Genomic DNA, 13,272 nt, shown 5'->3' on the forward strand with positions numbered 1-13,272 from the left:
ATACCCTAGCAATGTGGCTCGTTTAACTTTTGACAGCCGTGAACTCCCATCCTCAGTTTATGTAGCAGGACATCGGTTACAAGTTCGAAAGGTGATCCCTACACCGCAACAGTGTAGAAATTGCTGGCGATTTGGCCATCCAGCGAAATATTGCAGATCTATAGCCGAATGCCCAGTCTGTGGTGCCGATGACCATTCTAATACATCTTGCAATCGACCTCCCTCTTGCCTTAATTGTCATGAGGCTCACCCTTCGTACTCTCGCCGTTGCCAAGTCTACTTAAATGAGCGGGAAATCCGTTACCTCAAAGAGGCAGAAGGTCTCCCTTATGCCATGGCAGTTTCTCATCTCCGCCTCCAAGGGAGACTACCTCGTGTTTCTTATTCCCGTGTTTCAAAACGTCCCCCCACTTCTGGGGTCCCATCTTCTGCAGCCTCCTCTGTGGTTACCTCTCCCATAGTCACTCCTGTATCTAATTCTTTTGCTGTCCTAGGCTCAGACGTCCCTACTTCAACGCCTCAGTCTGTTCTCGCTTCTTCGTGTTCTCCCTCACAAGCCTCAGTATCGACGAGACCTCGTACGACACCTCCTCCCAATCGTCCCTCTACTTCTCAGAAGTCAAAAAAAGGTCCTTTAACCCCTCCTTCCCTTCTTCCACCTCCTCATTTTACCTTCCCTGTCTCTGTACCTGGTTCTTCCCCTCTCACTGGCTCTGTTACAAGTGTAGAGGTTCACCCTCCTCCTCGTACTGTACCTTCCTCCCCTGTTCCCTCCCAAGTTTCTTCCTCTTCTGCCACCTCCCAGGTTTCTGCCTCTTCTGTCCCCTTCCACGCTTCTTCTCCAGTTCCCTCCACCCTTTCGCCCCCCCCCCTACCTTGGTACAGTCCATTACAGTTCCAATCTTTACTCATCCTCCCCCTACCATCTCCAATATTGTCTCCCATACGACGTCTCTGAATTCTGAAACACTTGAAGCAATCTCTGAATATATTGCAGAGACCAAACCATCAATGGACACTGATCCACCCTCTGTTCCTTCTCTCTCCTCTCCTCCATCTGCGCAACTCCTTTCTTCACAGCGCACCGTTCCTTCGCTGCTTGAACGTTTTCCGCTGCCTCCGCATGTGGACTTTTCTAACCCCTCTAGTCCGTAGGAACCCTTACCTGTGGATTTCAGGTATCTTTATCATTGCCAATCATGGCCTATTTACAGTGGAATATACGCGGCCTCAGGGGTAATCGGGGTGAGCTTCAGATGTTACTCTCCCAGTTTTCCCCTGTTGGTGTTTGCTTACAGGAACCAAAATTACACTCTGCTGTTATCTCTCCCATCTCAGGCTATAATTTATTGTATTCTTCAGATCCTTTTCCTGATGGGACCTTTAATGAAAGTGCCCTTCTTCTACGCACTGATATTCCGTACCATCAGCTATTTGTTCGTACTTCGCTGCATTACACAGCAGCCCGTATCCACTTGCATAGGTGGTATACGCTCTGTTCTTTATATCTCTCTCCTTCTCGGGCATTATCTATTCCGGATATTGCCTTTCTTGTTTCGTCATTACCACCACCGCTTCTGTTACTTGGCGATTTTAATGCCCATCATTTCCTCTGGTGGGTCTCACTGTGATTCTCGTGGCATTCAGTTAGAAACTTTTCTTGCTACCCACACCCTCCATGTTTTAAATACAGGTGTTCACACCCATTTTGATCCTCGGACTCATACTCTCTCTTGCATCGATCTCTCAGTCTGCTCTTCCTCCACCGCATTAGACTTCACCTGGTCTGTTCTCCCGGATTTACATGACAGCGATCATTTCCCAATCATTCTTACTTCCCCTTCATATTCACCACCTCTTCGTATCCCACGCTGGCAATTTGATCAGGCAAATTGGAACCTTTACTCACAACTAACTGTTTTTAGTGAGGTTCCTTCTTCGTCCTCCATTGATGAGCTTTTACACCTCTTCTCGTCCTCCGTTTTAACCGCAGCTTCTCATTCTATACCCCAAACTTCGGGCAGGCATTCTCAGAAATGCGTGCCTTGGTGGTCTCCTGCTTGTGCTCGTGCAGTACGTTTGAAACGCGCTGCATGGGGCAGGTACCGGTACAATAGAACCACGGAGAGACTTCTTGATTTTAAGCAGAAGTGTGCGATCGCTCGCCGTGTCATCCGTGATGCTAAACGCACTTGCTGGCGAGATTATGTCTCCACCATCACCTCTGCTTCCTCTATGAGTGCAGTCTGGAAAAAAGTACGAAAACTGAGTGGTAAATATTCTCCTGACCCGGCTCCTGTTCTGCGGGTTGCCGGTGTTGATATAGCAAACCCACTAGATGTTGCCAATGAAATTGGCAATCATCTGGTCCGTATTTCTCAGGGGCTCCATCTATGCCCCTCGTTTCTTTCCTCAAAGTCTGCCAGAGAGTTAGCACCCTTGGACTTTTCTTCTCTCAGAGAAGAACAGTATAATGTGCCTTTTACACTTCAAGAACTGGAGGCAACACTCTCAGCTTGCCGATCATCGGCAGCTGGGCCCGACGACATTCATATTCGTATGCTACAACATTTACATCAGTCAGCCCTTGCAGTCCTATTACGCCTTTTCAATCTTATTTGGTCACAAGGAGTTCTTCCACAGCTGTGGAAATCTGCCATTGTTCTCCCTTTCCGCAAACCAGGCACTACGGGACATGAAGCCTCCCACTATCGTCCCATTGCTCTTACCAGTGCAGTTTGCAAAGTGATGGAACGCCTGGTAAATAGACGTTTAGTGTGGTATTTAGAGACACACAACAGTCTCTCCACTCGTCAATATGGCTTTCGTAAGGGACGTTCTACCATAGACCCCTTACTATGCTTGGATACGTATGTTCGTAATGCCTTTGCGAATAACCACTCAGTTATTGCCATATTTTTTGACCTTGAGAAGGCATATGACACAACTTGGAGGTATAATATTTTGGCCCAAGCCCACTCCTTAGGCCTCCGAGGCAATCTACCATCCTTCCTTAAGAACTTTTTAACTGACAGACATTTCCGTGTTCGGGTTAATAATGTGCTCTCCCCGGACTTTATCCAAGCTGAAGGTGTCCCCCAGGGATGTGTTCTGAGCACAACACTTTTTCTCCTTGCTATTAATGATTTGGCCTCTAGTCTTCCATCAAATATTTGGTCATCACTCTATGTTGATGACTTCGCTATTGCCTGTGCAGGCGCTGACTGTCACCTCATTACAGTTTCTCTCCAGCATGCGGTCGACCGTGTTTCCAATTGGGCCACCACACATGGGTTTAAATTTTCCAGCACTAAAACCCACCAAATTACTTTCACTAGACGCTCTGTCATCTCCGATCATCCTTTGTACCTCTATGGCTCCCGTATCCCTGAACGTGATACAGTCAAGTTTCTGGGCCTCCTCTTTGACCGTAGGTTATCCTGGAAACCTCACATTACCTCTCTGAAGGCAACTTGTCACAGCCGGCTGAACCTTCTTAAAACCCTTGCTCATCTTTCATGGGGAGCTGATCGTCGAACCCTCCTTCGCCTACATTCCACCCTCATTTTGTCGAAACTTGATTATGGTGACCAGATCTATTCAGCATCTCCTGCTACTCTCTATAGCCTTGACCCCATTCATCACCAAGGATTACGTTTATGTCTTGGTGCTTTTCACTCTTCCCCTGTTGAGAGCCTACATGCAGAAGCGAACGTTCCATCCTTATCCGATCGCCGTGATGCCCATTGCCTTCGCTACTATGTACGCTCTCATGATCTCCACAATCCTTCCATTTATAGAATAGTCACCGATATTAGTAGACATTCTTAATTTGTTTGCCGCCCCTGTTTACTATGTCCCTTCTCTCTTCGCCTTCATTCGCTCTTGTCTTCTCTTCAATTACCACCTTTCTATGTTCATGTAGCATCTCACTTTTCCCTACCCCCCTGGGAAGTTCCAGCTGTTTGAGTCTGTTCTTTCTCTCTCCCTTGCTCGAAAGCCCAACTGTCTATGGTCGCTTCCCGCTCTCTTTTTCTTGACCACTTCCACTCTCATTCTCATGCCATTGCTGTGTACACAGATGGCTCTAAGTCTTCTGACGGCGTAGGATTCGCAGCAGTGTTTCCGGACAGCGTCGTACGAGGGCATTTACTATCTTCGGCTAGTATTTTTACTGCTGAATTGTATGCCATCCTTGCAGCACTTATCCGTATTGCATCTATGCCTGTGTCATCATTTGTGGTTGTCTCAGACTCCCTTAGCGCTTTACAGGCTATACAGAAATTTGATACACCTCACCCCTTAGTCCTCCATATCCAACTTTGGCTACGCCGCATCTTTACCAAGCATAAAGATATTGTTTTTTGATGGGTCCCTGGTCATGTTGACGTACACGGCAATGAACAGGCAGACACTGCTGCGCGGTCAGCAGTACATGACCTACCAGTTTCATATAGAGGTATTCCATTTACGGACTATTTTGCTGGAATATCTTCCCACCTTCACACCCGTTGGCAACAACGTTGGTCTACTATGCTCGGTAACAAACTTCAATCTATTAAACCGAGTATAGGTTACTGGCCGTCTTCAATCTCTTGCTACCCTCTACCCCCGTACTATCCCCTGCCCGGCTGTTTTCTGTAACCTACTGATCATCCCTCCTCCCTTCTGCCGCCCAATACCCTCGCTTCCTTCCCTACCCTGCAGCGCTGTATAGCCCTTGTGGCTTAGCGCTTCTTTTTGATTATAATAATAATCTAAATTTGAAAAGTCTGAAAAGCGAAGCAATATTTCCCATAAGAAATAATGGAAATACAATTAAACCATTCCAGAAACCCAAAAATATTCACAAAAAAAAAATACATTTTATAGAGATTAATTATAGTTTTACATACACACAACAAATATAGTCTTCAATTATGTATTAATAAATTTAAATAAACATATAAAGTAACATTTTACTTACCTTTACTGAAGATTGGTGATGGCATCTGGAAGATAGGGAGGAGGAGAGAGGGAGTTGGGGTTAGTGTTTGGAAGGAGAATCCTCCTCCACGAGGACTTCAGGTATCAAAGCCCTCTCTGGGGTTACTACCCTTCTGTCTTTTAATGCCACTAGGACCAGCTTGAGAGTCAGTGGACCCGTCTCATAAAATAACTGTCCACAGTCCTGTGTTTCTGGTGCCTCTAAGATTTCCCTAAAATGGGACGTGGTTCTGTCACTGAACTTGTTGCAAAGATGGCTTGTTTTAGCTTGCTCAGGGTGGTACTTCTCGACTCATGAAATTGTAATGACACGATTGCAAACAAACCATACCACGGGCAGGATTTGAACCCGCAGTTTACCTGGAGAGAGTTCCGGGGGTCAACGCCCCCGCGGCCCGGTCTGTGACCAGGCCTCCTGGTGGATCAGAGCCTGATCAACCAGGCTGTTGCTGCTGGCTGCACGCAAACCAACGTACGAGCCACAGCCCGGCTGATCAGGAACTGACTTTAGGTGCTTGTCCAGTGCCAGCTTGAAGACTGCCAGGGGTCTGTTGGTAATCCCCCTTATGTGTGCTGGGAGGCAGTTGAACAGTCTCGGGCCCCTGACACTTATTGTATGGTCTCTTAACGTGCTAGTGACACCCCTGCTTTTCATTGAGGGGATGTTGCATTGTCTGCCAAGTCTTTTGCTTTCGTAGTGAGTGATTTTCGTGTGTAAGTTCGGTACTAGTCCCTCTAGGATTTTCCAGGTGTATATAATCATGTATCTCTCCCTCCTGCGTTCCAGGGAATACAGGTTTAGGAACCTCAAGCGCTCCCATTAATTGAGGTGTTTTATCTCCGTTATGCGCGCCGTGAAAGTTCTCTGTACATTTTCTAGGTCGGCAATTTCACCTGCCTTGAAAGGTGCTGTTAGTGTGCAGCAATATTCCAGCCTAGATAGAACAAGTGACCTGAAGAGTGTCATCATGGGCTTGGCCTCCCCAACTAGTTGGACGAATCTTATTGTGGCTAGCTGGTCCAGTGGCTAACACAACGGTATGGAGTTTTGAGACTCTCTGACCGCGGGTTTAAATCCCGCCCATGGTATGGTTTGGTACTTCTCCACAAACATTTGGACATCATTCCACTTGGACATCATTACACTTTTGTATTATTTCCTTCTTCATATCTGTGGTTTTTTTCACTTTCTTTACCACAGGGGTACCATTAGTAAGTTCCTTTGGGCCCATTGTACCTTATTTCACAGCCTCACAAGCACGAAACACAATGAAATAATTGTAAAATGTTTGAATGAGTGCACAGGTTAGTGTTCACTCAAGCATCAACAAAACCAGACTGCCTCACAGCACCTGCGTGGGGACGCGGACAGAGCAGGCTGCCGGACAGGTCCACTACCCGGCTGTTCGAAAATAGAGGCAAGCTCGATAATAGGGACAAAGTTGCTTCGAAAAAAGAGTTCTATTTTCGAAGAGTTTGATAAGCGATATGTTTGAAATTTGAGGTTCCACTGTACTGTACTGCAGATATATTTTCTCTTCAAATCTAGCAGCTTTTTACTTTCAATGTAACAGTTTTCATTTATGTTATATTTTCTTCCATTCAGTCATGCAAAAAAATGTACATTAATTTATGAATAGCCATCATATTTTTTATATAAACAGCAACATAAAGAAAAATAAAATTATATTATCAGCTAAATGTATACATACTTTCTCTGTACAAGCTGCAGTACAATGGGCAACAGTATTCCAGTTCTGTCCAGGAGGAATAATGTGTGTTGGTGACACTGTGTGTCCCAGTGTTAAAATTCCAGCGTCATACCGACGTAATTTTTGAGTATACATGATACGCACCCCAGAACTGTCCACAATACCTGAAAAAATGTAAAAAAAAATAGTAGTCAAATGAAAGGAAATAAATAAACTAAGGTTCCAGTGGTAGAAAGACTTAAGATATTTAAACCCCAGGATTATCCACACCGCGTGAAAATTAAAAAAAAATGTATATAAAATGGTAATCAAGGTAATAAATAAATAATAAACTAAGAACATGTTCCAGTGATAGAAAGACATAAACCCTTAAACTGTCCAAATGTAGATCTACGTTTAAATGCGTAGCGCTCTGACCTTGATTTTCCCCATTTGAAAGCATGTAAAAAACGTAGATCTACGTTCAGAGCGCTATGCAAGCAGATGTAGATCTACATTTGGACAGTTTAAGGGTTAACATAAAATTTAAGTTACAATATATGGTACAGTACACAGAGAATAAGTGCCAAATGATGGTTGGCTTTCTGGCATGACTTTGAGAGATGTGGAGTTTTGTGTACTGAGGAAGAATAAAGGGCAGCCTGTTTAAGATTTTTTTTTTAATTAACACATCAGCTGTTTCCCGCTCCATCAGTCATGCCAGAGACATGCCGATACAACAGATCAAAAACTGCAACATATCTTCACCCCCTCCTTCAGAGTGCAGGTACAGTACTGTACTTCCCACTTCCAAGACTCAAGTCCAGCTAACCAGTTTCTCTGAATCCCTTCATGAATGTTACTTTGCTCACACTCCAACAGCATATCAAGTCATAAAAATAATTTGCCTCCACTCACTCGTATTTAACACACTCATATACACTGGAAGTCTAAGTCCCCCCACATCCATACACATCCTGAGGGTAGTGTTCAAACAAGATTACAGAGGCACATAATTAGTCCTGGGACTGGATGCCAAGTATGTATCTTGATTCCTCACTTTAGCAGTCAGATGCAGGAGGAGAGCTGTTGACGTTTCAGTCGGACCTGGACCATTAACTAATTAATAGTGTGTAACTAGTTAATGCTCCAAGTCATCATAAGTTTCTTTCTCCTATGTGCAGGTTAGTTGTGTATTGTTCCAGTTACAGTACTGTGTCCTGTTATTCTTTATGTACAGTGTAACTCCTTACCTGGCTTAAGAGATGGGTTATCATAGTGAATTTCCAGCATGAAGTAGGTTGCACCTCCATGTTCCTCTCCCAAAGGTACACCCACATGCTCTGGATACATCTCACCTGTGAAACAGCAGAGGCAATTTATGCACCAACTCCCTTGCTTGTCTTGTAGAAATTTTTTTATTTATATACAGTGGATCCCCGGTTAACGATATATTTTCATTTCAGAAGTATGTTCAGGTGCCAGTACTGACCGAATTTGTTCCCATAAGGAATAGTGTGAAGTAGATTAGTCCATTTCGGACCCCCAAACATACACGTACAAACGCATTTACATAAATACACTTGCATAATTGGTCGCATTGGGAGGTGATCGTTAAGCGGGGGTCCACTGTATTTACAATTTGATAAAAGATACCATTTATGTATGTACAGATACATACAACACAGCAACAGCTTACAGCATTATTATATATGTGCTGTATATACAGGTATATAACATAGTAAATATTTTTAATTAAAAGCTGGGATGATAAATTTTCATTTGGTACATGTACTCAATTTTAAACCAATACCATCAAAATTAGCTAATAATCAGTGATATCTATACTCAATTTTAGACCAATACTGATACCATCAAAATTAGCCAATACCCACTGAAACTGATACTCAATTTAAGACAAATACCAGTTCTATCAAAATCAGCAGATGCCTGCTGATACTTAAGCACATCAATATTTTTAACATACCAGTTGTCACCCACTGACATAGTGTTACCCCCAAAAAAACTTGCTTACCATCATTCATTCAATAAGTATCTTTTCAGAAATGCATAAGTATCACAATTCAAATGACCCTCTGAAGTGGAATATCCCTGCCCCTCCTTCAGAGTGCAGGTACTGTACTTCCCACCTCAGGAATCAGGTCCAGCTAACCAGTTTTTGTCTGAATCCCTTCATAAATATTACCTTGCTCACACCCCTACAGCGCATCAAGCCATAAACCTAGTCGTCTCCACTAACTCTGATCTAATGTTCTCATACAAGCCTGCTGGATGTTCAAGCTCCTGACACTCCAAACCTCCTTAACCCCCTCAATTCTCCCTGTGAACATGATAAACACAGCCAGCTCTTCCCACACTGGAACTTGCAAAGGATTACTAAGTCAGGTCACCCTGAGCACAGTGAGTAGAGGCCGTTTGCCCCTTATCCTGGTCTGAACATAACTGGCAGCCTATGGCTGGTTAGGTTAAGGTTTGTCAGGAAACAGGACAAGTGTTTCCTGAGTGGATCTTAGTCATGTGATGACCTGCAGCTATGGCTGGGTCCTGCTCAAGTGAAGTCACATGACACAGTAATGGACAGAGAGCCTTACACATAAGTGATACATAAATATACATGACAAAGTCATGTATCTGTTGCATTCACATCAAAAAGTACACACCAGTTGATTGTCCCTCAAAATTATTGCAACCTCTCAAGCTTCTCTGTGCAATAAGAACAAACAATAATATTTTTAAGCTCCAGTGAACTATCTCCACTAAATACTGCAAAGAGATGCTATTCTTTTTCCAAAATAAGTCTCAAATTTACCCAGTGTCTTGGAGATCGAGGTACCATTTATCTTTTTTTTTTTTTTTTAACAAAATTTAGCCAATCAGAATGGAGGGGGTCCTTGACACCAGAGCTTCTTAACAGCTAACATGATGATCTTTAAATGAGAATATGCTATTATGGAAGGAAGGAAGGGTTGGGGTCATCCCAGAAGGGGTTGGGAGAGAGGAAGTTTGAGTGTTAGGGGCCTGAGCATTCAGCATTAGATCAGAGTGGAGGCAAGTAGGTTGTATGGCTTAATGTGCTGTTAGAGTGTGAGCAAGGTAACATTCTTGATGGGATTCTGGGGAAACCAGTTAATAAGAGCTGAGTCCTGGAGGTGGGAAGAACAGTGCCTGCCTATAAAGGGAGGTGAGGAGGCTGCAGTTAAGAAGGTCATCAGAACTGTGTGGTTAGTATGCTTGTAACAAGACAGTAATTCAGTGAATGATGGAATGATTATGCCATATTTTTTGAAAAGACAAAATAAAATTTGCTAATTATCAATGAAGGCTTGTAAATAAAATATTGGTTTTAGTTAAAATCATTGAAGGCTTCCAGACATCTATAGTGGGCAAGTTATTAGAATCAATTATCCATGCTGAATCTCAGCATGGATTCACGAGAGGTCGTTCCTGCCTGACAAACTTGCTGACGTTCTTCAATAGAACATTTGAGGCAGTTGACAGTGATAAGGAATATGATATTGTTTATTTGGATTTTAGTAAAGCCTTCGACAGAGTACCTCACAAGAGACTCTTAAGAAAAGTGGCAGCTCATGGTATAGGAGGTAAAGTTCTAGCATGGATTGAGGCATGGCTTACCAATAGAAAGCAGAGAGTTACCATTAATGGAGTGAAATCTGAATGGGGATTAGTCACTAGTGGCATTCCACAAGGATCAGTTTTAGGCCCTCTCCTGTTCATAATTTACATTAATGACCTTGATGAAGGGATTACTACTGACATGAGTAAGTTTGCTGATGATACAAAGATAGGCCGTATAATTCACTCTGAGGAGGATATCAATGAACTCCAGGACGATTTGAACAAATTAATGTCTTGGTCTGAAAAATGGCAGATGAAGTTTAATGTGGATAAGTGTAAGGTACTTGCCCTTGGTAATGAAAATAACCCTCGAAGCTATAATCTAGGTGAAGTAGAGCTTGATCATACAGAATGTGAAAAAGACTTGGGAGTCATGGTAAGCAGAAATCTAAAGCCAAGACAGCAGTGCCTTAGTGTGCGCAACAAGGCCAACAGATTACTTGGATTTATCTCAAGAAGTATAAGTAACAGAAGTCCAAAAGTTATTTTACAGCTCTATACATCACTAGTGAGGCCTCATTTAGATTATGCTGCTCAGTTTTGGTCCCCTTACTACAGGATGGACATAGACTCATTAGAGAACATACAGAGAAGAATGACTAAAATGATTTACTGTGTAAGGAACCTCCCGTATGAAGATAGACTTAAAGCCTTAAATCTCCACTCTCTGGAGAGGCGTAGAATGAGGGGAGATATCATTGAAGTGTATAAGTGGATGACGGGCATAAACAAGGGAGATATTAATAAAGTACTGAGGGTGTCGAACCAGGTAAGAGCCAGGAATAATGGATTTAAGTTGGATAAATTTACATTTAGAAAGGACATAGGTAAGTACTGGTTTTCTAACAGAGTTGTAGATGCGTGGAACAGTCTTCCCAGTGGGGTGATACAGGCTAGGACCTTGGGTAGCTTTAAGAAGAGACTGGACAAATATATGAGTGGGAGGGGCTGGGTTTGATTGGTGTCAAGGGGTATGGGAGTTATTTCTTGAGTAGCTTTAGGTAGATGTCGTTTTGATAAGGACCTGCCTCGTATGGGCCAGTAGGCCTTCTGCAGTGTTCCTACATTCTTATGTTCTTATAACCCTATTGCAAACTACAGCTACTGAACGAAACTGCAGAAAGATATTGCATAACTTAATCCTACACAGTAGACTCTCTTCATATCAGGGCAAGTTTGACATACCTTCTGAGCCAATGGCCCATGCAACAATGGGAGTGTTGCATGCAGACCACGAGAGAGGCATGTTTCGATCATAACACTGAGCACCATTAACCTGCACAAACTTATCCAGGTGCTTGTCTGAATTTGGAAGGTAACATTCGTACAGCAGCATATGGTGCACATGTTGCAAGTTTTCCTCTTCAATCAACGGAACATACTGCAAGAAGAAAAAAAATCACATTTAACTTAAACAACATAGCTGTTGCAGTCTGGATCGTAATTTAAACTGTGATGTCTGTGTACCTGTCAACACAGCTTTTAGTAATGAAACTAGAACCTCTTTGAGTCACAACACCTGGTGGGAGAAAATGCCTGGTATAAAAACAATAACTTACATTGCTAGCAATAACTGTACTGTTAAATACACAACACAGACCCTTACACTGTATAAAATACCATAATTGATGAAAAATTTTAACATTTAAGCGAGACTCACTAGTGAGGGTTCTATTACCATCACTGTATTTTGTGAGATAGGATTGAATAGATCAATTGTCCTTTCAAGGGAATGGGTGCTACCCTCAACTACCTTGGATCAAATAGGATTGCTGTTCATTCCTCATTTTCCCAGGTGTTATATTACATCTATGGATTCAGCACTTCCCCATAAATTTTACAAAATAATTGTAAAGTATTTCAGTTTTTCTTAATTTCTTTTAATGTAAATTTTAAGTACCAATGCTTTTCTCTGAAATGTTAAAGTTTTGTTAAAGGGGAGAGTGCTGTATGCAGCATTCATGTAAAGGGATTTTTTAAGTGATGTATTCAGGAAGCAGAGAATAATCTTTCCTCTGTAAGAAGCAACTAAAATGCAGAGAGCAAGGGGCTAGTAACCCCTTCTGTGTACATTACTAAATTTAAAAAGAAAAACTTCTGTTTCTTCTTTTTTGGGCCACCCTGCCTGGGTGGGAGATGGCTGGTACATCAAAAAAGAAAAAAAAAGTGGTTGATAGTATACAAGTAGCACACAGAGCAAGATAGAATCAAATCTTTTTTTTTCATATTTTTTTTTTTTCAACAAACCGGCCGTATCCCACCAAGGCGGGGTGGCCCAAAAAGAAAAACAAAAGCTTCTCTTTTTAAATTTAGTAATTTATACAAGAGAAGGGGTTATTTCACCTCTTCAAGGGGGGCTCCTTGGCGTGGTGAAGAGGCTCTTGGTCTGAGGAATTAGCCCTGTCGGTCTTCTTCCTCAGACCGAACCTAATTACCCCCCATTCTCCCCTCCCCTATCCCATCCTCCCCATCCTCCCCTTTTTCCATTCCTCCTCCTCCTCCTCACCCCTCCCTTTTGCCCTTCCTCTTTTTGGCCTTCGTGATTTCTCCCACAGGCGCGCTAGTTCCTAGGTAGGGGAAAGGACACCGGGGTCCATCCCATTCCGTTGAGGTTCTTGGCGGTGGCGTAGTTTGCCGTGGAATCTGGATTGCCTGGGGATGTCCCGATCCCTCTCCGGTATCCCGGAGTAGCTTTGGGTGTCTTTTGGGCGACGGGTGTATCTCTGGAAGCCACCTTTCGGATTCCGGGGGTGGTGGCTGAAGGAGGTATGCTTTGTGGCGGATATCCGGCCGCCCTCTCTTTTGTCCACCGAGGTAGCTCGGCAGATGTGAGGTTGCTATCCCGGATTGCTGGTTTACTGGCATGAAGGGTAGGGTATGGCACGGGTTCCATGCTGCATCTGCGCTACTAGCGGTGTCGAGTCCTCTTGGGCGCGGA

General features: G+C 43.3%; 1 protein-coding gene across 1 annotated transcript in view; it reads right to left on the reverse strand.

Annotated features, from left to right (window-relative positions):
- Positions 1 to 13,272, reverse strand: part of LOC128704972 (DBH-like monooxygenase protein 1) — a gene marked incomplete in the record, with an annotated part of 87,243 nt that overhangs the window by 14,886 nt on the left and 59,085 nt on the right. The window contains 3 exon segments of the mRNA XM_070105221.1: positions 6,699 to 6,862; positions 7,931 to 8,035; positions 11,520 to 11,715. Coding sequence (XP_069961322.1) covers positions 6,699 to 6,862; positions 7,931 to 8,035; positions 11,520 to 11,715 — 465 coding nt within the window.

The sequence above is a fragment of the Cherax quadricarinatus genome, chromosome 97 (assembly GCF_038502225.1).
Source record: "Cherax quadricarinatus isolate ZL_2023a chromosome 97, ASM3850222v1, whole genome shotgun sequence".
In the NCBI taxonomy this organism is placed as follows: domain Eukaryota; kingdom Metazoa; phylum Arthropoda; class Malacostraca; order Decapoda; family Parastacidae; genus Cherax; species Cherax quadricarinatus.